The sequence below is a fragment of the Scardinius erythrophthalmus genome (genome assembly GCF_964197995.2).
Source record: "Scardinius erythrophthalmus genome assembly, chromosome: 23".
NCBI lineage: Eukaryota > Metazoa > Chordata > Actinopteri > Cypriniformes > Leuciscidae > Scardinius > Scardinius erythrophthalmus.
In genome coordinates, this window is record NC_138243.1 from 25,973,451 (window position 1) to 26,001,432 (window position 27,982).

The window sequence follows — 27,982 nt, forward strand, 5'->3', positions numbered from 1 at the left end:
ATTTTCTTTGAAGCATTTTAATCAAACTGAAAATTTATATCACATTTTTACTGCTCAAAATGTCATTGTCAGTGCAGCTACAGTATGTACAAAAAAAGAAAAAACACAAGCCTTTGGTTTAAAAGTACCTTATTACACACGAGCAGAACAGGCACACAAGATCGATAGATGATTAAACCAGATCTCAAGCCATCCATGTATTGTCTTGCAGATGGTGTTCAAATAGCTCAGCTGGGCGGCGTGGATGAGAACCTGTGCCGGATCTGCATGGATGCCGTGATAGACTGCGTTCTGCTGGAGTGCGGTCACATGGTCACCTGCACCAAGTGCGGCAAGAGGATGAACGAGTGCCCCATCTGCAGGCAGTATGTGGTGCGGGCAGTGCACGTCTTCAAGTCTTAACCACGAGCATCACCTCTACTGAAAGACCTCTACAGTCCTGCTGGACTGAGCAGGCTGGGGCCGTGAGTGACTGGACCGAGAGACCGCCCCTTTAGTTTCACACCGGATAAAGTGGTGGAAACCGGTACTGTGCACACCTTATTTACAAGAGCGAACATTTCCTGCTGCACATTTTTATTTGGTCATTCATTGACACTTTTATGAGTTTCTGTGGTTGCTAACCCAGGGAAGATGAATTTTAGAGGAATAAAGTATAAAAATATGAAAGTTTAAATGGTTTACATTCCTGTAAACTTTTTGGAAATGTGTTATTGTATGTGCAATATAAGAAATCTTTACGTGTGCGAGTGTAGAGACCGATTGCCATTAAGATGCATGTTGTCGTAGCAACAGTGAAGACCAATGTCGTGAAGGGGAAAAGTAGGTGCCAAAGTAGAAATGTGCAGAATGGCTTCTGGTTTAAGTTTTTATGTGCTATGTTATTAATAAGCGTGCTATTTTCATGTATTGGCATACCACAATTTCGTGACACAGGATCAAATGACTAGTTAGCAGTTATTTATAGCAAGATGATAAGAAACTTTATATTATTTTTTCAGACACACTGGAATCCAGCATCTGCCGTTATGTAGCTTATTACTGGAACCTCAATGACTTTTTTTTATCTTGATCAAATTTTGCAGTATCTGTCAAATGTCAGGTTTGTGGTTGGTTTGTCTCCATTGTGCTGCACCAACAAGATTCTTAAAGATGTGCTAAGTAATTTTTAACTGAACATGTGCGATAAGAATAGGGTGGTTATTAAGGTAACGGAAGTTAGGCTGGCTGCCATAAGGAAGGTTCACCTTTATGTAGTCTCATGAGTGTACATTATTAAAAACATTTGTCCAAAGCAAAATTACTTAGCGCACCTTTAATTGATTACATGCCTTGCCACAATATAATTTTTTCACTGTTCTGCTTCGATGTTATTCATCTCCAGCAATACCATGAAAGACATCTGGGGTTTTTTTTGGTGTTGTGTTGTACCACATTTACATGGCAACAAAGATTTCCACAAGCGGTGCTACATGGATTTACGCATCACAGTTCTCTATTACATTTGCTCCATAGCAATATTATTTGAGTTGAATAAACCGTTACTTCCCTTTTTGTGAATATTTATGTTTTCTAGATCAGGTTAAGATAAAGAGGAGGTTACTTGATTCCTCTAAATGCCATTTGTGGCTGTGAATTCTGTAGTTAAATCCAAGTGATTATGTCTGTGGTATTGCCTAGACAAACAAATATAAAGGAAAATTTAATCAATTAAACATGATTTTATATACATGTGAAAAAATGTACATGAAGTATATGGATATATTTTCCTCTTTTCTCCAGTTTTTCTTGCATTTTCTTTTAAATGTTACATCCCCCCTCAGTGTTCCAGTTTTTCCTTGAATGTAAACAAAATTAATTTAGTTGTTTATCTTTGAAATCAGTCCAAATTAATGCTACAGTAGAATTTTGCATTCTGATGTCACGTCCATGTAATTCTATAATCAAGACTGTTTTTAATTTGCTTCTTAAAAATCTCCACACCCGTCTGCCCAACACTGACACTGTGCTTATGTGTATGTTTCTAATGCTGCTATCTCTAAAAGATGTCACTTGGTAGTAGGTAACTACTCTAGCTGAGCAGACAATGGACAAGACTACACTCTAAATGACTTAAACTGAACGCTGGAAGACGTTTTGGGATTTGGTCTTTGTATTTTGGAATGTTGAACTTTTTATTTTGGTAATTCAAAGATGATTTATTAAATTTAATAAAATATGGTACCTTGAACTAACAAAATAAAGATTTTACTCATTTCAGTGTTTACTCTTCTTTCTGAGGCGCAAAATGCTGATTAGCGCCCTCTAAAGGCTGTTTGGTGCAACGCTTACAGTCATAGGAATAGAATACGTTTCACTCACGTCAGCAGATTAAATATACTGTATATGAATGGCACAATACTCCGATATGGTTGCTGGGTACTCTGGAGAATGGATTCGACAAGGTAAGCCTGTCTGATAACCTGTACTATATTCAATTGTAAGTCTCAACTCGAGTTGCAAAAGAGCGGCAAAAACATAGGCGGGAATCAATCGTAATATATGATTAATGTATTCTTGAAATAATTTTATGATCATTTTGTACACGAAAAAATATCAAGTTGTTCACACAGTCAAGATTCCGTTAAGCAAAACTTCAATACTGGAAAAAATAACTATTTATTCAGGTCAAACAGTGCAAATACGTATTTCCCCAGATATATACATATTAAAGAAGCCAAGGTAAGTAATATAGTCGTATTGAAAAGAATGTATCTGTAGAACATCTTATAACATTAAAGAACATCACATCTTAAATTAACATTACAGAAACATCTGCACAGTTACTATAGCTATAGATAGGAATCTGCTTAACTTTCCTACTGCGTAGAAAAAAAGAAACCTTGTACTGACTGAATACTGTCAATAAAGTCTAAATATATTTATATGAGTGCATTTAATACTGCACATAAAGTGTGAAATCCCTTCTGATACAAAAATTAATACTGCATGAAGCTTAACGTTTGCATGGTAACGAAAAAAGCACATGCATCTTGAATTTTTCTTTACTGAGAAAGAAAATAACAGTCAGTTTTGTCACTGCAACACTGCACTGTGACAATAAAACTTTTTTTTATAACATTTATGCAAAATATATATGGGTAAACATGCCTTTCAACAGCATTTTAACGTTGGCACTCTCTGCCAGCTGTGCCTTGTAAACTTAAAAAAAAGAAAGACAAAAAAATCAATAAATGTTTGCCTTAGCGGCACAACAGATTAAAAAAAAAAGATTGAAAGGCAGAATTGGCCACTTGAGATGAATACATTTCTTCATTTGTGAGCTCTGGCGATGAGTTCAGGCATTTGCTTGGAGTGTGTTGTTTAGCAATTAGCCATTTTTCTCTGCTGGTTTTCTGTTGAGTGTGTTAGCCTCCACACATCCTGTGTTGTAAAAGTTGTTAAAAAAAATGGGGTTGTTAGTTCCCTGGGTTGTGGTTCAAGTTATTGTCTGTCTTTGTTGACTAGCTCAGTTTGCTCAGTAGTTTTTCCTCAATAAGTCCGAACTGCACGCTGACAGACATCTCTGCGATGAACTGCTCGCAACCCTCTTTGGTCACCTGTTTGCAGTACCGCAAGTTAATGTGACAAATGTTTCCGCAGCGCTTGAAGTAGGTTAGTGACAGGTCTGTAACTTTGTTACAATCTGTGGAGAAAAGAAAAGGTAATTTAGAGCCCATAATGTCAATTACTCAGACTTGCATCAGTTAATGCTTGACCTTAGAGGCAAAGTGATGAGTTGTGACCTTGCGTCATGCTTTTCCCAAGACTCAATCCATCAAATGTCAAGATAGTAATCTTCCCAGATCAAGGTGAACACACACACAAACACAGTATGCATGGTTGTTTTCCAGCCCACTCAACTGTCCGTTAGCGTGTCTAACCTGTTATGTGAGGGTTTTAGTATTTCCTGCATACCTGACAGGTTGATGTGGGTGAGAGAGTCTCTGGTCGTGGTGCCGGCTGCCGTGAGGATGTTGACGCTCTGATCGGTGATATGGTTACAGTAACTAAGGTCCAGTTGAGACAATGAAGGCATGTGATTCATGATCAGCTTCAGGGACTCATCTGTGATGTCCAGACCAGCTAGACAGAGATCCTCCACATTCCTCAGTTTACTTCTACTGTCCAACTGACCTGGGAAACACAAATAAGCTTATTTTTTCCAAATCAATTTTTATACAAGGTAACAGAAATTTTACTATGCTACTTGCTGTGTACACATGGGGCCGCTATGAATTTGTAAAATAATAAGAACAAGAACTTCTAAAGGGTCAAAAAGTACACATTTGTCATTGAACAAACAGCAGTTAATGCTATCATTCAGTACCTGGTCTGTTGTCTGTTGGCGGAGAGAGTAAGTCTCTTATCTGGTTGTCCTTGAGTCCCTCTACCCACTGCACATCTAGAGTTCTTAGCAAAGGACAACTGGATGTGCATAAAGCAGATACAGCTGCCCACGAGCAGCCTGCCAGCAACAAAACCCTCAGACCTGCCAGGAAACCAAAATAAAGTAGTAATGCAAGTATTGGACTTGAGAGCGGAGCATACATCGGGGTGCCAGATCCTGTTTCTGGAGATCTACATTCATACAGAGTTAATTAAGATCTTAATTAGCTTTGCAGTAAGGTAGATCTCCAAGGTAAAAGACTGAGGTATAGAATACATACACACAAAGGGTACACCATCAGGAGACAATCCAGCTGTACAGTTAACCTGAGAAGCATTGAAACAAAACTGTTTCCATGTTGAACAAATTAGGTGGCAAGTAAAAATGTGATTGTACCAGGTAATCTGTTGATTAGCCAGCTGAGCTGCTTCTTGGAGATGTTGGTCCAGCTCAGGTCCAGGGAGACCGGCTGTCTTCGGATAATGCCGCTCAGCATGAGAGGACTGATTGACTTGCACCGGTTAAGATCGATCTTGGTCCACAGTCTCTTATCACAACACCTGAGATCAAAAGACAGAAGACTTAACCTTACTATATTACCAAGTTGAGTTTAGCACATGCTTGGAATACAAAACCTCAAGGATGCGAGCTACTTAAAGTCACTATTGAAATTGAAATTCATTCTTGTGACCCTTTCTTTCCTAATTTCTGGAAGACATACCATCTGTTCCAGGTCTTGCAGACCTGCATGCAGACACACAGGTCTTGATGTGCGAGGTGGCTGAACACTGCCATCCACACCTCTCTGTGCATGATGTGATTCTTGCCATCATCTAGAGGCAGACGGTCTGGCGGGGGGCTGATCGGAGGGGGACGAATGACATGCCGCTCCATCTGAACACATTTCGGTGGAGAGCGGCAAGGTGTTGGCCGGACGATAGGGGTAGGCGTAGTCCTGATCCAACTCGCCGGGGACTGTTCTCGCAAGGATCCGTTTAGCTCCCGCTTAGGGCCCAGCCAGTCTCTCAGATGGCTGCTGCCATTACTCAGTGGTTTTCTGTCCTCTCCTTCACTATCTGGTTCTGTCTTCACTGTCCTGCTGTTTTGATGAGCCAGACGATCCTCCGTCTTTTGGATTTCCTGGTTGAGTTGTTTGCTCAGTTCCTTGCTCAGTTCTTTGTTGGGCAGACGAGGTTTACGTTTGGTTTTTCGCTGGATCCTCAACTGTGCATCAACACCTGTGTCGTTGCTGGGCCCCGCCTGGGTACAATGTCCCTGTGATTGGTCACCTTCCCATGTAGCAGAGGTCTTATGTAAAAGCTTCCCATTCTCCTCTCGGCTACTCTTCTCTTTCATTGTCTCCTCTTCTTCTTCCTCCCTTTCATCATCTCCATCATCCTCTTCTGAGGGTACAAAACTAAAGGGTCTCCTGTCTAGTTCTTGTATTTTATCCTCATCATACTCCTCATCATCCTCTCTTTCTGTCTTGATCTGTCCCAGGACATTAGAGGTCGAAAGAGCATCAGGCTTTGAGCGCTTCTTCTGTGGATTTAAAAGAGGGTCAAAATACATGCTTTGCAAAAAATATTATGTCATCTCTTATTTGCTTTTACTTATTCATTTTCTTGCTACCTTTTTCCTGACATTGGAATCGGAGTCTGAGTCCTTTTCAAAGAGTTTTCTCTTCCTGCGGAGTGGGTTGTCCTCCATTTTGGGGGAACGTTTCTTAAATGCGTCTTCTGACTTGCAGGTAGGATTGTCCTCTCGTTCTGTCTTCTTCTTCATGACAGGTGAAAGAGTAGGGGTGTAGGACTCCGTAGACATGTTCGAGTCCAGCTCTTCCTTTATGTCCCGGGGCATTCGCTGCTCTTTGAGCAGTGAGCCAGGGAGATTGGAGGCGTACTTAAACCCTGGGCCTCTTTTTTGCTTCGTGGCCAAAAGGTGGGAAAGAATACAAGACGAATTTATATCAAATGCATTTAATGCGAAAGGTCATTTTTATATCTTAATAGTTAACACTGCCATCATCATTTACATTTTATGAAAATTGTTGAGCCATTCTTTTGTGTGTCATTAGGTAGGACACTGATACTTACTTTCCCTATCTTTCCAGCATGATTACATTTAGGACACTCCCAGCAATTTGGCAACTCGTCATTCACAACGCCGCCACCATCCTTCTCCTGAACAACAGAACAGAATAAGTTTCTACTCAACAGAACAAGAGACAGACCACATTGCTTGTCTGAAGTGATAAGACAAAATGTAAAAGATTGTTTTTGCCTTTATAGCTCAGCTATCACAGTTTTTAATTGTTTGGTGGCCTGATTAGGAAGACAACCTTCAAACATGCTGGATGGAGGATCTCATTGCAGATAGAGCACTCCATGAGCATCCAGTTGAACTTGTCCTCCTCATTCTCTACTGTGTCTTCTTTCCCAGCCTCTCCACACACCAGACACACAGCAGTATGAGGTAGAACAGGCTGTAAAACACACAAAAAGCAGCAATTAGCTCTTCCAGACATCATTCAGCAAATCAAGGGTCAAATCTGATGCGGAATACCCAGACTGACCGCGATGCACTGTCTCATGATGCAGGACTGCTTCATGCGGCCTGGTCCACCAAACTTCTTCATGTCCTTGCAGAAGTGGCACTCCCCACACTCTTTGCGCGTACATGCCTCACATTTCCTGCAGCGTGTTCGCCTGCGCCGGGCACTAGATGAACCACGACTGGATGAGAGCTTCACTCCACCTGCTGTCGAGCATGGAGTAGCAGACGGAGATGATCCCATCTTGGGTTTTGGCCGATTAACCGGCCGTGGCTGAAACATACAGAACATCAAAATTATTTATATAAGGAAAATGAGAAACATGATTAAACTATATTGAGGTCTCAAAATGATCAAACAAAAGTGATTACTAAAAAAGTTAGATAAAAGACAAGTTAAGTCATACTGCGTGACACCCATTTTACATGTAGTTAACTGAACATGTTTGGAAACCAGGACATGGTAGACACAATCTGTTTATGATCTGCTTGCTGACTTTAGCAGTAAAGCAATGAAATGCCACAAAGTCAAGGGAATACAAACATAATGAATGCTCCACATATCAACTTTCGGACACCACACTCTGAGAGTGGGTTCATATGGTTCAGTTTTAGTTGTATGTGCAGTTATGCAAATTGTTTAAATGCCCTTGAGGCACTTTAAAGAAAAAGAATAGGAGAACGGCAGCACTGAACATGCTAAAAAAAAAAAAGACTACTCCGTGAACTCTGCCAACAGCTAAAGATAAGTCAGGATACAGCTGCAGGAACATGCATTAAACCAGTCAATAAATATTGAACATTATTATTCTTCCTAACAGCATTTATGATAAACATGAACAGCATTTCCTTACTAGAAACAAATATATTCCAACACTAATGAAAATAAGCGTGTGTGTATTTGCCATAGATCTCCTTGATGTGAAGAACTTTCCATTATTGATTTGGCCATCGGGCCAAAATGGCAACAGTGCATTTAAACTATAAATCATAAGTGAGCTTAATACATACACACTTTTATACTCCCAAGCAAGTCAAAGGGAATTATTCTCCAAATAGCAATATTCCACATCCTCTGGGTTTGCCATGTCCCCATTATATCAAGTCATGCCTGTCCCAGAACCCAAGGCAAGACTTTCCTACAGCACCATGGGACACAATGTGATTGATGGGAATAAATCTAGCCTCCACCCTTTTTATGAACCTTCAGTAATGGAGAGGAAAACACGAACAATCGCATTAGCCAGAGGGGGAAAGTGCAACCCGACCTTCTCAATAGGTACTTTTCTTATAAACAGCCTAAGTGGATTTCTCTGCCTTTGAGAGTTGAAATTAGCTCTTCAGATGGAGTCAAAAGTCCTGTTTGCACTGAGCTTAGGATTTGATGCTTGTAGTAGAATTGATTTTTGCCTCGCTAAAGTCTTTCCTGCATGGATGAAATGCTGTTTAGCGGAGAGAGAGAAAAAAACAACATACTGTTGAATTCCTGCTAAAATCAGAAAGCAGAAACTTCTGTTTCACAACATCTCAGATGTGATGTGTTATGAAACTGTGTTTGGAGGAAAACAGAAGCACGAATTCAAGCATGTGGTCAGCAGAGCCAGGGGAGCGGGAGATAGTTATGTGGCTGCCAGTGGGAAAAACATTCCAGGCCAAATCTAATATCTCTTGTTAATATGATGGAGGTCATGATTTTGAGATTTTAAGAGCTGCTTTCATCCAAGACCTACTGGACCACCACTCAGAATCCAAGGTTCCAAGTAGAGGTCAACCAACTTATCGGTTTTGCCAATAACATCTAATTATTTTGGAACTATTGGATGTTGGCAAAAATGTATGCTGAATTTTCTTTATTTTTTGTATGGGCAACATTAGAGTATGACAGCAAAAATAAATCACTAACTCCTTGAGGGGTTAACTGTCTCTAAATCTCTCATCACTATATCCATATTTGTATCCACACTTTAATGCACATTTTGATATCAGATCAAAATGGTTAGAATAAAATTGAAATGTTCAGAGCAAATTTCAAAAGCCATACAGAGGAGGCTTATCAACAGTCACATGACTTCCCAACGTTCCCAACTTATCAAAGTGAGTAAATGTTTCACATCTCAGTTCCAAGCCAAACTCAGCTGTAAACCATCGCAGCTGAGTGTGCATGTATGACATGATGGATTAATACCTTAAACAGATTTGCTTGCTGTCATTAGAGCAGCTTGCAGACAAGGTCAAACATTATAGGCTGCATCCATCACGTTATAAAAACTGCTGCAGAGATGAAAGACCTCTAAGACAGGATTACTATAAATATTAAGGGCAGTCATGGATTTTGCTTGCTGTCTGGGATACGTGTGCAAAAGAAATACATATCCATAGTAAACAAACAAGCTGACACAAGCACTTTGTATGTGATACTGTCATTAAACCAGATTATCTTTATATAATTGTTCAATTTGAGAATATTATTCAAATTAATATTAATTAAAATTATTCTGCAAAACAACAGAAAAAACTAAATAAAAATCACACCCAGTTTCAGGGACGAGTTGGCAAACTTTAATTGGTATAGGGTGTGAAGTTACACTTGATATTTAACACTAAACTCACAAAACTGGATGAGGCAGATATCAGCAAAATAAAGTCTTTTCACTGCAGCAAAAATATCACAATACAAAAACATATACAAAGGTCGCAGGTCCTAAGCAAAAACTGATACAAATCACAAACTAGCTTGATCACTACTGTGTCCCTGAGAAAGTCACTTATTAAGTTAGTAAGGAAGTGTTTTGAAGGTATAAACTTTTTCAAATTTCAAATTTTATACCTTCAAAACACTTCCTTACTAACTTAATAGACACTATACAAACATGACCTGTGTAGGGGTCAAGCCTCAAATAGTGTCCAAGACCAGATGTGTTGCTTATCCAGAATACACTTACAATTTCATAACTACAGGTCCAGGACTAAATATGTTCACAATAGGAACATGTCTGAACTGTTTTTACTCATGCTGGCTCTTTGTCTTGCCCCTCCCCCATGCGCTCATCTTGTAGGACCGGCTCAAAGAGGCCCTTGTTGGGCTGTGGCCAAAAACAGTTAAAAATATCCTTGAAATTGAGGAAGTTGAATAACACAATGATCTATACAAATATCTGAACGAGCGGTGAGAGTAAGTGTACTCAATTGGACAAACATACTTTTGTACGTTTTCACAAACAGAAAGAGATCCTCATTTCATCCTAATGATGGATGATTAAATGATAAAGATCTAGCAGCTGTATCCTTTCCTCAGTGCTGTCGGCATTTGGGTTGAAAAGCGTTTTGTACATTTACCTAGAAGAGCAATACAAAAGGATTCACTGGAAGAGCCCAACCCCAAGGATAAAACAACGATTGGAAAGTCTCACGTGGACAGTCGCGCAAACAGACATATGCAAAGTAATCAAAGAACCCACACGCCTTTGAAACACTGCAGTGTGCATTAAAACATCAACTGTATCTGACACACATACTGAAAGTATGTGTAGCTGCTGGCATAGCAAGTAATATCAAAACTTCCACAAATCAAGTGTCACCGATTTCACTTTCATCTGCAACTTCTGAAAGTACCTAACAACACCTTACATCATGTAATGTAACTTTAAGTTCAGGTTTCAACAAACTGCAATATTCCTCAAAGCAAAATGGCAAAAAAATAAATAAATTGACCTTTCTATTGGAAATAAACAATGTCAGAATGAACCAAAATGAGCAATAGGCTGAGTTTAGTCAACACTGAATTCTCGTGCTAGTCATATGTAGTTATCAGTGGTCACCATAAACATTTCTGACAGCTCCCTTATCACGTGTACTTCAGTTACATATGCAAATACACACTATATAATATTACAGCTGCATGCAGCCAAATAGCATCTCCTGTCTTTAAGTCTAAGGACCCATAGGTCCAGCTTAACATTGCTACCTGCTCAGCATCCGAGTTCTCATAATCCTCCTCGTCAGCTATCAGCGACATGGCCATGGCTCTTAGAGTCCTCTCAGTGCTTTGCTAACTGACATGGCTGTAGCTCCGGCTTGCTACTGGCTGTGAGACGGCACAGCCCTCCCTTCTGTTCCTTAGCCATCAGAGCACACAGGCTAGAGCAAGACATGCTCATGAATATGCAACAGGGGGAGTTCCAAGAAGTGGGAAGGGAGGAGAGCGGTAGAGCCAATGGGTGTGCAGTATGCAAAAATAGGCTCTTTAATATGTGCCAACACTTCTTGGACACAACCAATAGGAAGAGGACATGCAGAACAGAAGTGTTACATGTTCAAACAGGGTCATGAGGTAAAGAAGAGAGGCCAGTTGGGGCAGTATAAGGACAGATGGTATTTAATCACAAAAGACAGACACAATGGAGGCGAAAATTCAGCAGCTGGGCTTTTAATACACAAGACAGTTTTAGTGTTGTGAAGTGGAGGAGTACAAAAGCCATCATCCAATCGTGTGTGTCACAGTCAATAGGGAAATAAACTAAAACAAGTCTATAAACACAGATTTGCATGTTATTGGTCAGGTCTAATTTTGGGGGACTGGCAACCCTTCCCTTGTGTCTGAAGCTGAGTCATCATTCCAGTGAAATACTAATTTGCTTCACCTTTTCAAACTCAAATACAGAAATTCCATGATATTTCCACAGAATCTACCTCACAACACAAAACAAGCTCGTGGCACAACAACAAAAATACTTAGTGACGTCAAAAACCCACTTCAATTTCAACAACTACTGCAAATCACAAATCAAGCATTAAGAAAAAAAATCAGGAAGGAATGGAGACAGCAAAACGTCTCATAACACGTTTTTCTCCATATCGGTTTTGCTGTTATAATAGTTAACCAATGACAAAGATAAATATGCAAATCATATTAAAAGAATCTTGCTTAGCCACATATTTATGTTTGTAATTGCTCTGAAAAAACATTCATACCTTGCCTGTCTTCTTCGGCCAGCATACAATAGGAGAACCAGTGATGGCCAACTTTGGATTGTCATCTGCATGTTCCTTCAAGACAACCTGTTCAAAAAGCAGAAAAAACAGAATGAAAAATAACATCAAATATTTTAAAAAAAAGAATGATCATTTTTTGAGAATGATGAAAACCAAAAACATTATTTATATTTAAATTTAAATATAGCTTAATGTTTTAAAACATTTAAATATTGAAAAAGAAATAATTGGCCTAAAAATCATCTTTTAGATTTGGCATAAAGGAGTTCAAAGAGTTTTATTTATTTATTTTTTAATCTTGTGCATATTGGAAATTTGTACGTGGTGTAGCCATGCACATGTTTTCATCCACCTATTTTTATGCACATTTTGGGATATTGCAGCAGATGTTTACTTCTATATATTATTCCTCATAAAAGGGAAAAACTGCAGTTTGCAGCAGTCAGGAGGCAGCAATGATGATGTCAATTCAAGGCATGATGTGAGAGACAAAACAAATGACAAGTGGAAAATGTGTAAAGACCTTCACGTCATCTAGCAGTGCTTGTGGATCCTCGATGCCCTCTGGAACACACCTCTTCGTCTCTGGAAGGGATTCCAGCTTCTCCACCAGGGCTTTGAGTCCACTCAACTCAAACTCTGTCAAGTGCGTCCATTTCCCCGAGTGCTCTGTTCCAGGTGAGCCAGACGGAGTCTTGGGACACTCTGAAGGGAGGGACTTGGAGCTGTCATCAGAATCATTGGCTGGAGGTTTGAAGGTCTGATAGGGAGGGACAGCTGAGGAGGGCTGGGTCACCCCCTCTGTCCTCTCTAACTGCGTCTCGCACGAGTTCTCCTCCATGTCAAGCCGGGGAACAGCGACGAGACACTCGGTTACAAGCTTGGGTTCAGCTAATTAGGGTCAGAAGAGAACACATCTTACTTGGAAAATCTTCCCGAAATCACCAAAAAGTACACAAAAACCAGAAGACATCATGAGCAAGACTAGGAATCATCTTGATAAATGTTGGTACGAGTGAAATAGGAAAACATGATAGGAACGTGCATGTACTCTCTGAGATTGAAAATGCAAAGAAGGGCTCATTTAAAAGATTGGTGTGCTCAAAATTGGTACTCATAAATTCTCTCCAATAAAAATGTATGGATCGTTTCTGCACAGTGCACACTTAAAGTTAAAACACTTGTATTTCAGTCTTACTCCCGAGAATCATGTCCCACTCCCGCTAAACATATTTCTTTCCCACTCCCACTCAAAGCTTTTATGTTTTGTCCCTATCCAGCCCACAAAGTCTTGCAGGTTGAGATCTATGCTGATTTTCCGGTCCTGTTTCAGTATGATCCAGTGTCATAGATCTAAATATCTGGAAAAAAAATGCATACATTTACTCGCCCATAGACCATCCCTTAGAAGAAATCAGGACAGAAGTGGTTGAAAGAAGACTAAAGAGACAGATTAAAACCCCAGATGTAAATGGGAATGTGTCTTCCTCGTCTACTCGTGATCCGATCGACCAAAACGCATCTTAATACCAGACGTAAACAGGGCCCAAGTTGCTGTTCTTTCGGTTGCTAGCAGACATTCTGTATCAGGCGGTGGATTGTGCAAGCTTTGTCCTTGCACACTGAGTCCGAAATTCTCGTCCGAAATACAGAATGGGGTCTGACATGTTGATCCATTTCGTCTCTCAGCACAAAGCACAGTTCGCCAAACAAAGCGCGAAACGCAAAGACATGGAATATAAAGAATCATCAAACTGAGCCACTGACATCCTGAAGTAAACTTTGAATTGCTTGGGAAAATCCCGCAGCTCCTTGATAAGGAGGTGGAACTCTCCTTCCTCTCTACGCAATCTCAGGATTGAATGGTCCCAATATTTCCTCTTTTCTCTTTTTAAGAACAAAAGACCACAAAATCATCCTCACTGCTTGTAGACTCCATTTTTTCGCAACAGATTAATTAATATGCATCGGACTCAATGTGCAAGGTTTCAGTGCGTGATGAATTTTTAGGATGAATAATATGAAAAAAACACATTTTTCAGACTTAGTGTGCAAGGACCTTTACGTCAGCGCTCCTATTAGTAGTTGCCACATCATATTATAGTGCATTTGCATAAACTTGAACTTTGTCGCATTGCCAGTGCGCTCCGTCAATCAAAAATGACTTCTTGTTATGTTTGTCACTGTAAATTGTTGTCAGTTTAGCAAACTCACCAGCGTGACCGCGTAACTCCAGGCTGAGGTGCGAACGTCTGGTCAAGCAGTTCACGTACCTCTCCAGCACATACCAGCACATCTCATAGAAGAAAGGGTAGCGGAATTTGGAGTGCACCTGAAACCGATAAACAACACTATTATAAACCCTGGAACACAAAAAAAATTCTGTTCATTGTTAGTTCATGATACCGAATGCATTAACTATTGTTTAGAAATAAACCCTTATAACCTAAACTCTACATCTAAATATATAAAACTGATATAACTGGCTTCGCAATAGATGGCTCTCACAGTATGAGAAAAACTACAACATGACTAAGATGCTTCTCATGCACATATCTTTCCATTCCAGCTCCTCTCCAGGGAGGAAACTCACATTCTCAGAGTTATGGAGGGCTTGTGCTCTCATTCCCTCATACCTCCTTCAGCCAGCGCTAAATTTAGAGCACTGCAATAACGCAGCCCCTGGAACAACAGAGCCAACGCCACAATCTGTCTTCTTCTTCTCTGCCTGCTCTGTCTACCAAATGTAAAAATAGCCCGGCCCATCGGCTCTAAGCCCTGCAGAGCACATCAAAGTGTCCCAGAGGTTCTGCGAGCGGAAAGTGAGAGACCACAACTGGTTTGTCGCTTTGAAATGTCACAACACACCAAAAGTGTCCAGTGCTGTCTCTAAAACACTGTCAGCAACAGAAGCGAGAGGACTGAGACTCAGGCTCAGTCATCTCTAATGTATGCGGTTTGGGATCGTACTCTAACCTTGCTGTGGGTCATGTGTTATTTATATACTATTATAGTATTTAATAATACTTTGAATTAGCTTTTATTTTCTTATATTTTTGTTTAAGTAATTTTGTTGTGCTTTTGTTTAGAATTAATTTTTTTATTTTAGTTTGGGAAATTTTAGCACTTCAATTAAAACTTATTTCGTTTAAAAAAAGAAAAGAAAAAAAAGTTAGTTTCCAAGACAACATTTCTAGTTTTTGTTTGTTTCACTTTTCATCTTATATTTATATTTTATTTTATTTCATTTACAAAAATGATTTTTAATAGTTTAAGTTTTAGTTAGCAAGAGGTTCTGGTGGTGTCACAGGGAAAATATTGTCCTTTATGCCTCAACCTCTTAGAACGCGCCAATATAGATGGCATTTACAACATACTCAGATCAAAACTAAAAACAACTTTCAAAAGATCTTCCCTTCCACATCAAATTAAAAAGACAAATCCTTCAACGCTGACTGATGAATCAAGAAAGCATTTTTTATTATTTTTTTAATAAACGCTTTACCTTTGTTCTGTTCTCAATTTCATAGACAGTGAGCTGCATGGGAATGTTAAAACTGTGTAGAATATTCCCGCCAAACACCAGGGTGTCCTCTGGAGTGTAGACGGCATGGATCCAACCTACACACATAAAAGAGATTAAAAATGTGAATGCTCAATTTTTTAGCAAAGAAAATGTTGTACAACGGATTTATAATTTTCTGCTCTCAAATGTCATTCTCCATCTCATGTGCATCACAAATGTCAAACATGGCACTATTTTTGAATTCGAACACAAACACGAATGACATTTCAGGGCTTCAGTGGAATAATGACTTAAATTTCAGTCTGTTCCTCACACAAAGCTATTGTATGACTGTAGAAGACTTGGGCCAGATTTATTAGCAGCTTGCATCATCGCAAACCCTATTTTGGTGTTAAAAACTACTGTCAGGATTTACTAAAGACATCCAGTGATAAATTAGGCGTGGACACACTTATTTTTGCAGCTAACCTTAGTGCATATGCATTTGTAGGAAATTCCCTGTCTGAACGCTAAATTTATGGGCAGTATTTCAATAAATAAATAATGCAACGTGATTTACATTTCCAGTTGTCAAATTTAGCACCATTTGCACTTTTATTTAACGCCGAAAAAAGCATGTCAAACGATTTTGCACTTGATATGATATTGAATTTGCACATTCTCAGTAGATCAACCGCAGGACTTTTCACTCCTATCTGTGCTTTTATTAGGCCCTGTTTACACCTGGTATTAAGATGCATTTTGGTCGATCAGATCACAGGTGTAAACGGGGTCTAAAATGTTTTGAGCTTGTCCACTTTCAACCACTTCCAGAGGTAGTTGAAAACGCATTTGACATTATTTGCTTTTATAGTGTAGACACTCATGTGGTCGAATGTGTTTGAACAGCCACAAAAGACCACCAACTCTCCGCCTTCTGACGTAATGCGTAAACATAATGGGAAGCGCACTTGCCAGACGGGATTTAAACTTTGTCGGCTGGAGACCCAAGACTAAAAACGTCCCAAGCTCAATGTTCTCTCACCATTCCTGACTTCTAACACACACTCACAAAGTTCGGCTGGTCTTGTGGCTGTTAGAGCAGAAATGAAAGCTACTGCTCTCTGTATGTTTTTCTGTCATCTGTATATTGTGCAAACTTATTTTATCCATTAGATCGAAAGATCTGAAAAAGTCCATACATTTACCCTCTTCTCAAAGAAATTAGCGCAGAAGTAGTTAAAAGCGGACAAAAGATTGCGGCCGCATTCTGATTTGCCATGTTTAGAAAATCTGTCCCTTTGAATATAGAATTTCTCCTTTTGTGTTCCACAAAAAACAGCAACAGCACACAGGTTTGGAAAGGTGAATAAGCAACAACAGAATTTACATTTATGCATTTGGCAGACACTTATAGGAAGTGACTTTCAATGCATTCAGTTCATGCATTGCCTAGGATTCTAACCTATGACTTTGGTGTTGCTAGCTCCACGCTCTACTGTTGGAGCTGCAGGAACGTTTTCCTTTAATATAAGTATGCAAGCTCATTGTGTCACCTGAAGGGATGAAGAACGTGTAGCCCTGTTTCAGATCTACTCGCTGACAGCTGTCTGCACGGTCACCCAGGAACACATCGCTCTGTTTGCCTGACAGCACCCAGTCCTCATACAGAGACAGATTGTGTGAGCTTGGAGGAATCAGCCAAAAGACCTGAGGAACGTGAGACAGAGACAGAAAAGCAGGTGTGATTCTAAACTGGGATATGATTTTTCTTCTTTAAAATGAATAATTCACAACCTCTTGTCAGCATTAATCCTTAATGTGCAAGTTATTTATCACTTCCATTTATGCACAGCCAGACATACAGTGTGGTCCAAAAGTAAAAAAAAAGAAGAATTAAAATTTTATGATTTTCAAAACATTAAAAGAAAACAAAGAAACATTACGATGTGGAGATTCTGCACTTTTTCTAGGTTGCAATTCTGACATTTTCACTTAAATTGTTGGCAATAATAAAATATACAGTACAAAATTTTATTAAATAATTCAAATTTCACAATATTTTCACTTATGGTCTTGGACGATTACGCCACACTGTATGTTTAAAAATGTTGTTAATAAGCCGACGTACGTGGCATCCAAAATTGCATACTGTATAGTAGGCACTACATTTGGTTTGAAACTTACTTAACGACCAATAGTTTGAATGCGTGTACTAGTATGAATGAAGTTCGGACATACTGCATACGCCATGTTGTCATCATCAAGTGACCTATGGTTTCAGGTCGCTTCACCTCTATTCACAACTCCTTTCCCATGGCCTCATGTGATAGTAAATTGTCCATCAAATGCACACTTCAGAATCTCGCCGGAAGTACTGTAGTAAGTTTTCCGGGTACTTTTTGTCTACTGTTTTTCGAATACTATGTATTTGGACACAGACTATTTTGGAGTACTATTTTTCACCCAAATAGTTATAATAGGGAAGTATTGATATAGTAGGGGAAGTATTCTATTTCGGACGCAAGGATACAGTTGGGTCCAAAAGTCTTTTTTTATTCCATTTAACCCTCTGGTTGCTGTTCGCGCGCTGGTCAAAAATGACAGATTTATTTTTTATTTTTCCAATGAAATGATTGTACAACATTTTAGTTTGTTAATGTTTTTTATTTTAAGTCCCCCTGTGGTGAAAATCAAGTTTTAAAGTTGTTTAAGTTATATGTCTATGCTGTGTTTTTAATGTGCTTTAAGACAAATGTGCAAATTCATGTCAGCACCATTGAGGAGTATTTTCTCTTTAAAGGGGTGGTATAATGCCCTTTTCACGAGATGTAAAATAAGTCTTTGATGTCCCCAGAGTGTGTATGTGAAGTTTTAGCTCAAAATACCCCACAGATATTTTTATATAGCATGTTAAAATTGTCAATTTTTGAGGGTGAGCAAAAACGCACCGTTTTGTGTCAGTTCCTTTAAAGGCAAATGAGCTGCTGCTCCCGGCACAGATGGCCGAGCTTCAACAGCTTGCACTCACACTTAAGTGTAGTTATCTTCTAGTCATTGATTAGCATATTCTGTCTTGATAATCTATAAATTGTGTTCCGGGGGCGGGGTTTATGTACATTTTAGGGTTGGTGATGTCACTAACCCGGGAGGAATGTTGTGTAGTCCCTACCAGCCGTTTGTTGTAGTCCTTAAAAAGCGATTTCTTTAAAAGCAAATATCTCCCTTTGCTTTGAACTTTGAGCATTGCAACTTTGCAGATGTTGTTTATGCTCAAACAGCAACATTACACACTAACTAAAGTTAAAAAAGTGAAATCATAATCAACCACCCCTTTAAAACTGCAGTGAAAAAAAAGACTTCGAAATCGCTGGTGTTACTGAAATCACAAACTACCTTGTAACCAATCAGGTCAATGTGCTGGCAGGCTTTAGCCTACCAGCTAGCAGCTATCCCGGTAACGTTAATTTTTTTATATATGAAAAATCGGGTCGATTTAGCAATATAGCAGGTGTTTGATGTATATAACGATGTTATGATGAACTACATGCCTTTCTCCACTGACGTTCTGCATTGTTCAAAGCGTTTCTGATGATTGTTAGAAGGCAAACTGAGATGGCGAACGGGAACATAGTTTGTGTAACATTAGCAACACATTATTAGCTGTTTGATAACATAGTCAAGCAAAAGGCTAATCATATTAATTACCGTTATGTGTCCGACATTGTAAAGAGATACCATTGTGCAGCGTTTACCTCAGTAAATTGACCGAGTGAATCTGTGTGTGAGCTGGCGAAAGTGAAGACAGGGCTAATTAGCATATTCATCCGCATATATTAAATGAAACAAAGATGTAGATTTACATTAAAGCTATTTTAAAGCATGAAGAATTATTTTTTTTTCACAGGAAAAAACTTATAAATATGTCATTTTGGTGATCAAAGATGAGTTTTAAGGGATAAAATTATTGACTATTGACTTTAATATTTTGGATTTTATGGTACTAAATTATATGTATACAGTAGTTATAATCCATATATTCACTTTTTGAGCATGTAGATGAAAATGAAATGTCCAACTTAAACTGTTGGACTTAGACTCCAAAGTTTGGTCTCCATTTAAAGACAACACTTGGCAGATTATTGTTGAACTTGAAAAAAGTTGTAAAATTTTACATTTACTGTTATGAAAAATGCACAAATATACAATTTTTATATGAAATATATTTTCCAAAATACATTTTACTCTAAAAATCATGGCCATAAATCTAAACAAGCTGTGTTCCAAAATTGAGGTTGATATCTCCAAAAATTGGCTTTCAGTAAGAATTTGTTTGTGCGCAGTACCAAAAGTTTCCAAGATGAAATTTATCTCCCATTAATTTCCAATGCGGTCATTTGTTCACACAGCAAGTGCCAAAAACTAGTATTGTATACCATTCCGATGAAGTAAAAAATTCTAAAAACTAAAAAAACTAAACAAAACATAAAATTTGGGGGTAAAAAATTACCGAACAGCTCCAGGGGGTTAAACTTGGAAATAATCGGGAAGTTTCAGGATTTTTTTCAAATTTAAAACAAAGAAACGTAATAACATATGAAGATGCTGTGCTGTTTCTAGCTCTCAAATCAAGTTTCTATGCACATTTTTAAAGGGGTCCTATTATGCTTTTCCAATTTTTCAACTTTAGTTTAGTTTAATAAGCGTGTTCGAGCCAGACTGGGGAGAGAGGTGCTGTAATAATGTAAAATATGTGGAAAATAATGTGTTTTTTGAACAATCAAGCATGAAAACATTCTAGTACACTCCAAAAGCAAAATCAAGACATCATAAAAGGGCGCCTTTAACATTCATCATGTACTTTGTTTTTAGAAATTCTGCAATTCATATTTAGTGTTTGTTTCTGTTGCTAATAATAATTACTAATAATATTTTTAATATAAAATGTTAATATTGTAATGATATTAACAATATATGTCTAAAAATTCCCTTGCAAGTGAAATTGGTTCAAATTGGTGTCACTCTCGTCTTTCTTGCACACGCCAACACTCTTTCGACCTTTCAGAGCGGATATTATTTGATACCCTCCAGCAAACGCACACACACATCCACATGCACAAGCACGAATTCTGCTGACACTGCAGCCCCAGCTGTGATGCAACAATGCAAACAGGGAAGAGATTCATTTACAAGGCCTCTAGATACCTGATCTTTCCAGATCACAGGCAGAGACGATCCTGCAGCCCTAAAACCCATGAGCAATAATAATAGCAAAAGCACCGCTGACTACCAAACACTTACCTTCCTTCCTTTGAAGACATGATACCATACCGACGTGCCGCCGAAGTCAATGTGGAAGTCAGTGAAACAGCCTTTTACACTCATTAGACAGTATCTACAGAGAGAGAGAGAGAGAAAGAGGGAAAGTACAAGGGTGATTTGCAACATCTGCATAAATAGAGAAGCACGATAAATCCCCCTTATGTGGTTTATAAGTCCTGACAAAAAAGATTGCATTTGCTAACTGGGAGTAACCACAGCATGAGAATGCTCAACTCCCAACTCAAAATGAATATTTCCTTCAAAACCACATGCAGTGGAATTTCCCCTTCTCAATCAACAACGTTATCAAAGCACAGCGAAATATTATGACTTAACATTTTTTTCGTATTATAATTTTCAGCAATAAATCGAGGCTATTATCTCTCTTGTGGACAGAACATACAGGACGATATCATGGACGTGGGTTTGTTTTCAGATAAAGCCGTCTCAGCACCAGGACAGGGATGGAAGCTATTTGCGGCTTATGCATTTGTCATCCGCAGCGTTTAGCAAGGAGTGAAATTAATCAAAGCCCAAACAGCCACGGTGTCTGGTTAAAATCTGTCCCACTGAGCAGGGAGAAGAAGAAAGAGAAGGAATCAGTTAGCTCTAATGAGCTAAAGGCATCGCTCACTGCAGGGCATCTTGAACTAAAAAAATGATTAGGCATCAATCTCGGTGCAAACCCAGATGGTTGAGGGCTTGAAAAATGAGACTTCTAAATTTAGGGTCACCAAAGTATGGTCTTCACGACGGTTGGACGTGCGACTGAGAGTTTAATTATTACCAGACACTTTTTGCATGTGGTCTTTGCACATCAGACCGATAAATGTCAGATGATGTCACAACAGATGACATCATATGTTACGGCAAGCACACTGAGCACTTTGCTTCCAGATGTTTTCCAAAATACAAAGAAGGCAAAAAGGCAAACAACTTAGCCTCATTGACTGCAGGCTGCAGAAGGTAACACTAGGGTAATACCTTGCAACCTGAACCCTCAGCGGTTACATCCTATAATTGGAGCTCTTAGATGAAAGGTTATGAATAAATAATCAATGTCTAAATAGTGCCCTCACAGAGGAACTAATAATGCAGTCTGACCATTTGTGGATTAAAAGACTTTATATTATCACGGAGATCATAAAAAAAAAAAATATATATATATATATATATATATATATATAAATAACATAATACTAAGATAATTTTAATAATCAGAAGTATTTTAAAATATTAATACATTTAAATAAAAATATAAATATTTCAATATTAATACATTTAATAAAAACTAATTTAACTTTAACCTTATGAAATATTTACATTTTTATTTAAAAAAATAAAATGTGAAACATATTAATAGAATTTTAATATTTAAAAAAAGTATTTTTAATATTTATTAAATTTTATAAAACCGAATTTAACATTAATATGATATATTGTAATATATATATATATATATATATATATATATATATATATATATACACACACACTGTATATTAAACATATGTATTATACATATTATATACATTATACATACATACATAAATATGTATTATACATATTATATATATTATACAATCTCCTGCCATATCTGTTTTTATTTTGTGCAGACTTGTATTTTCAGGCTACTTGAGCTGCATTTCACATTCTGTAAGTGTATACATGCATAATGACACCTAATCAGAAAGAAAGGCAATCAATCGTTCTGTTATATGAACACAGATATCTCAAACTGTGTATTTAGTATTTTAGACCTTGACCGCTGCAGCCCGTGTCGTTCATCCCACAGAGTAGCCAGCGAGGGGGATGACGCACCGAAGCAGCCAAAACAAAACTATAACCTTGATGTGCACAAACATGCTTAGTGAGCTTATAAAATACCAGACCACACATGCAACCCTCACAAACATTTATTTCACCAGACCACATGAGCGGAATGACCACAAATGAATGCTCACACTTTCATGAAACAAGCAAAGAAAGTTCACCAAACTGTACTAGAACTAAAAATCCTAATGGGACCTCTAAAGGATTATTTGCATTCTCATGCCATAGTTTTCAGTGAAATAAAAGACATACCCAATAGATTTTCATCCCCATTTGAGACACTTCACTGTTCTGACATCTGCCCATGTAACCCAAAAGAAGAGAACTGAACTGACTTTTAGCGTTGAATTCTTCCTTTATAAAGAGCTCCGTGAATACAGAGAGGAGGGAGCCAAAGGGAAAATGAGAAAAGAGAGTGGGCTTTCCTGTGCTGGAAATACTCCTATGCCATATTCTGATTGGCTGAGGAGGATTCATTGGGATACTGCAGCAGCCTGTGAAGATCCGCCTCTTCTCCGCATCAGAAGTGTGCTGCCTAGCAACCTGATGCAGTCACGGCCAGCTGCAGGCGGAAGAAATGCGCAGCATGCGCCGAGGAGCAAAACAAGGGACTGTGGGAAATGAGCAGACCTCATCTTGGACTAATGCAGGATGTCAAGAGAACAGTTTTAAGACTGACTCAACAAGCTTTGACTGTCAAAATTGAGCTGTGTTGAAAAGCCAAAACACTTCCTTGAAGTGAAAGGTAAAAAACCTTGTCAAATTACGAACACGTAATTCAACTAAAATAGGGGTGTCAAAATGGCTGAAAAACTCGATTCGAATTTTATACTGAAATATTACTAATATTCGAATTTAAAAGGTATGATTTCAGTTAGGAGAAGCTTTTGGTTTGTCTCCTGAGGCCACAAGAGGACGCAATGAGCAAAATATTAATGCACCGCATTAAATTGTTTATTACAAAGCAATGAAATAACAGACTGTCTGTAGAAAAAAAGTGCATACCGTTTAAACTACCGTTTATAAATCAAATGCAATTTCGTAAATTGCATTTACAATAATGAACAAAACTGCATCATGCATTTATGCATAGTTTAATACAAAGAGCTGAAGCTCCGATCACACAGAGTACTTTTTGCGTTTAAAAACATGAGATGCAAATGCAATGGAATGAGGAAAAAAACAAAGTGTCGCGACATGAAGTGGAATTTCTTTTAATTTTACATGTAATAATGGGTAACACTTTATTTTAATGTGTCCTTGTAATATGTATTTATTATAGTAATAATAACTATAAATGTTTGCATTATTACATGCAACTAACCCTAAACCAAGGGTTAATATTACTCAGTAATTAAATGTATGAAAAAACAGGGACACATTAAAATAAAGTGTTACCCAATAATGATTATTTCCAAACTGACACTGACTAACAGACACAATTATGTTCAGCCATTTACAAAGCCTAACCTTTCTGTACTTTTTCAGAGTGTGTCCTGAGAAATCACAGGCAAAGCAATGGCTTTAATTGTTATTTGGTTTTTCCAAAAATAAACAATAAATGTTACCTCTGAACTTTGGGATATTTCATCTCAGACATGACGTTTGTGGCTTCGGTTTGTTTCTGCTTGAGATGCAGCGGCCACATATTGTCCACCCAGTCCACCAGATCCACCTGAAGAAAAACAGAAATAAAATTCTCCCTTTGATGAAACTAAAGTGATGCCAAGCCTATACCAGAACAGAAACCTCCCATCAGCCCTTGCTGGTATAAAGACTCATCTGTAACTTTTAAAAGAGAGATAACTGAAAAAAAAAAAGATGTAAATTGTATTGTAAATAATCTTTTCTTCCCTGTTGTGACATATATCTGAGTGAAACGGCTTCTCGAACAAGAAATAATGCAGGGCAGGGATTGATTTCGTCCATCAGAAAATTGATTGGATCATCGGATGGTTGTGGTTTGCTATTGGTGGATCTCATGTGAGTGACAGGTTGCCCCGCCCTCGCGGCAGTAAACACATCATCATCATCGGAGAAGAGAAGAGATGTTGTTGCAAGAGGGAGGGGAAGTTATTTTTATTAAAGATTACGAGGGCACATGAATTAATGTGTAACAACGTGTACGGATAATTTATAATAAACTGCAATATTCCTTTCTAAAAAAAAAAAAAGGGAATTGTCATGTAGTGACTAATCAATGCGAAAGACAACTCAGTTCAGTTTGTAACTAAATGGCTCCTTACCACCGTAGGTCTCTTGATCAAGTTCTCCAGTTTGGTGTGACTGAACTCCAGGCTGATGACGTTGAACAGCTTGTCGCGCTCATCCTCGGGCGTCTCATAGTAGCGGACGAATTGCGCCATGCTCATCTCGGAGCCCTTCTGCGTACTAACGTCCATCACGTCAACATTCCGTCTGCTGCCTGAAGGTCCATGCAGAAGTTATTTCTAATCAATCTTTAAGTTAAATAAGCTATTTCATTACTGGTAACAGAGTTGAACCTGATATCAAATCAGTATGAAAGGAAAGTTTAGTTCTTTTATCGACCCAGGTACACATGCCATGGACTATATTGAGTAGCAGTTGCATAGTATCACCACCAGAGGACGTAACAGAAAAAGAATCACAAGGTTGTTATAAATCCATAAATGCATGTGTAACATTGTTCTGTTCTTGCATTATGCAAGGTCTGATTAGACACTGACAATATAAAAGCTTGATAAGAAATCACAATGAAAGTCCCAGACACTGTTAATGTAAACTAAATAGTAAAGGGATTGTTCACCCAAAAATGAAAATTCTGTTAATAATTACTCACCCTCATGTCGTTCCAAACCCGTAAGCCTTCTTCAGAACACAAATGAAGATATTTTTGATAAAATCCTCCATTGGCAGCTACACAACTGACACTGTGACACTCCTCACACGTCAAGCGAACATGCTTGAGCTTCTGTTTACCAACTGATGTGTGAGCTGTCAATGTTTATATGTGAATAAAAGCCTAAACTCAATCTGTTCATCATATAAAGCAATCGAGTCTCTTCAGAAAATTTGGACTAAACCGCTCGATTCATATGAATTAGTTTTATGATCTCTTTATGAACTTTTTGAAGAGTCAGCGTCAATGGAGGGACAGAAAGCTCTCAGATTTCATCAAAAAGAGCTTCATTTGTGTTCTGAAGATTAACAAAAATCGTTTTTTTTTTTTTCCAGGTTTGGAACGATATGAGGGTGAGTAATTAATGACAGAATTTTCATTTTTGGGTGAAATATCCCTTTAATAAATCGTATTAACTGAGTACAGTAACCATTAAATCCAACGACTGTAACTGTTAAGATGAGAATGTGAAGAAAATAAAAGACAAAGGTAATTTAATAGTGTACTTACCAACCAAACCCTTGATTTCACTTACAGTAAATTCTGGATCCGGCATTCTGTAGTAGATTGAACAATCCAGATAAGCGATTTGAAATGTAAACGGTATAGATCCATGTGAAATCAATCACTTTCACTTTCTCTTACCTAATTCCCAGTCCATCTTTGGCTTTAAATATGAGTGGGGTTCGGAGTGCCTCTCTTTGAACATATTCATAGGTAAAATCTAGGATGGTATAAAAGGAATGGTTGCTAAAAGTTAAGACTGTTTTAATGAATAAAACAATGACAGCAATATTATGAAGTGCACACAAAAAAAATATTACTTGTAAATAAAGGAATTATACAGGCTTACACAATCTATCAAGACTTTGGACACGTCTACTCGTTCTTTATTATGGCCATTTACCACATTTTAAAACAATATTTAAGTCGTCAAAACTATGAAACAAATGGCAGATTTGGAATTATGTAGTGGCCATGTTAAACAATGTATATGTAACAGATATTTACACAAGACAAAATAAAAACATAATTTAAACGAATTATCCTGTTCAAAAGTGGACATTAGCTTGGTTCTTAATATCATGCATCTTATCACGTTTTTTTAATAAGAAATGTCAATTCTGTCACCATTAACTATTTAAAGTATTAAAAAATAATAATAAGTTTTGTTGTAATTATTAATAGCATTATTGTTTGAATGTGGCCTGTCAATCATTAACTATTTAAAGTAATAAATAATTATTATTACTATATCAATAATCAAATTATTTTTTAAATAATAATAATATATATTTTAAATTGCTTAATTTTAACTGAAATACAAATCTATTTAAAAATATGATATTATAATCTTAAATACTGGGTTTTTAAATATTATGTTGTCACCTGCACCTGGCAGCAAATTTAAAATATATATATATATTTTTTTGTGTGTGTGTGTGTGTGTGTGCAATATTTTTTTTTATTTTTTTAAATGTGCATATTTGTTAATGTGGCAAGGAGAAGCAGACGATCTTCAGCAAGTAAACTTATGAGCACAACTAGAAGTAGTTACAACTTATATTTGCAGCCAGGTGCAGGTGCCAACTGAAGAATCAAAACCCCAATATGTAAGATTACAATAAATATCATTCGCAATAAGCTCAAAAAAGTACCTTTTCCCTCCATATGCTGAACAAGTTCACTGTTGTATAAATTGCTCTCAAGTTTGTCCTCCAAGCTGAAGCCCCTGATGTTTGTGATTTCCTCCACATCTGACAAGTCCTCGTTCTCGTCGTACATCCTTCTGCAGATGGAGCGCTGGACGAAATGAACACATGATGAAGATGAAGATAACCTGTCTCATTCTGTGATCGGATATGAGATATCACGCTGTTCTGGGATGTTATATCATTCTCACGCATGTCAAATTCCATGATTAACATCCAGGCCTTAATCTTCGACCATCTTAGTTACAGCTATTATATAATTAATGTCAAAGCAGCGCGAACGAGTTAAACTTCCCGATGAACATTAGACACGAGGTTTGCAGGGCAACAATGTGTCCCGTTTCGCACGAGCGTCTCTATATGGAGCATCTTGCTCTCTTTGGTAATTTTACGAAACATGTGTCCTTTCCTGTCTACCATAACAACGTTATAGCGTTTAGCCTATTAATGTGGCGTATGTCGCTCTAGAGTATCGAATCGCAGTGATTCGCCCCGACTCAGGCCACTAAACAATGCATATCGATGTGAGACTGAAATTCCCCATTTAAAACGAGTCTTCGAGAGGACAGCTTCAACTACACACCAGTTTGCGTCCGGATTCCGCACACGCCTCCATGTTCGAGCCTTTCGTCCGTCTTAATTCCCTCAGCGCTTTATCTGGACCATATTTAACGCGTAAAGTTGTGCGCACTTTGATTGCTTGTATAGAAAACTAAAGTAGGAACCATTTTTGTGTAGTGCACCGTGACGTCACG

The 27,982-nt window shown here is 38.0% G+C and overlaps 2 protein-coding genes across 14 annotated transcripts in view; one reads left to right on the top strand and one right to left on the bottom strand.

Moving 5' to 3' along the window:
* The window catches only part of rnf34b (ring finger protein 34b), a 29,437-nt gene extending 27,179 nt beyond the window's left edge, over positions 1-2,258 (top strand). For 5 of the 7 annotated variants that reach the window (XM_081354943.1, XM_081354946.1, XM_081354948.1 and 2 more), the window contains one exon: positions 212-2,258. In XM_081354943.1, the coding sequence (XP_081211069.1) occupies positions 212-402 (191 nt within the window). In that variant the 3' untranslated portion in view covers positions 403-2,258. The remainder of the gene's footprint in view (positions 1-211) is intronic. The other 2 variants (XM_081354949.1, XM_081354947.1) reach the window with 1 other exon arrangement.
* Positions 2,259-2,639: 381 nt separating this feature from the next.
* Positions 2,640-27,981, bottom strand: kdm2bb (lysine (K)-specific demethylase 2Bb). 7 transcript variants are annotated; one of them, XR_014029310.1, is made up of 21 exons: positions 27,811-27,963; positions 27,174-27,318; positions 26,161-26,239; positions 26,026-26,072; positions 24,881-25,059; positions 24,203-24,309; positions 20,781-20,874; positions 17,036-17,189; positions 15,480-15,595; positions 14,189-14,306; positions 12,498-12,865; positions 11,954-12,040; positions 7,005-7,256; positions 6,771-6,914; positions 6,526-6,612; positions 6,062-6,355; positions 5,151-5,971; positions 4,826-4,989; positions 4,370-4,531; positions 3,958-4,171; positions 2,640-3,685 (listed from the first exon to the last, which is right to left on the bottom strand). XR_014029310.1 is itself a non-coding variant. In XM_081354939.1 (21 exons), the coding sequence occupies exons 1-21, from the start codon at positions 27,841-27,843 to the stop codon at positions 3,504-3,506; spliced, it is 3,852 nt and encodes a 1,283-aa protein (XP_081211065.1). In that variant the 5' UTR covers positions 27,844-27,981; the 3' UTR covers positions 2,640-3,503. The 7 variants fall into 7 exon arrangements, 5 of the variants coding, with proteins under 5 accessions (XP_081211065.1, XP_081211064.1, XP_081211068.1 ...); XR_014029311.1 differs by having other exon boundaries at positions 6,062-6,363; positions 6,525-6,612; XM_081354939.1 differs by having other exon boundaries at positions 3,958-4,176; positions 27,811-27,981.
* Position 27,982: the final 1 nt, after the last annotated feature.

What these genes read in the sequence shown, in the direction of transcription:
- kdm2bb (XM_081354938.1), bottom strand. Translation starts at nt 27,843, where the DNA reads ATGGAGGCGTGTGCGGAATCCGGACGCAAACTG. An exon ending in CACGTTCTTCATCCCTTCAG is followed by an intron (nt 15,596 to 17,035) that starts GTGACACAATGA and finishes TTATGTGTGTAG; the next exon opens with GTTGGATCCATGCCGTCTAC. An exon ending in TGCAAGACCTGGAACAGATG is followed by an intron (nt 4,990 to 5,150) that starts GTATGTCTTCCA and finishes TTTTGATCTCAG; the next exon opens with GTGTTGTGATAAGAGACTGT.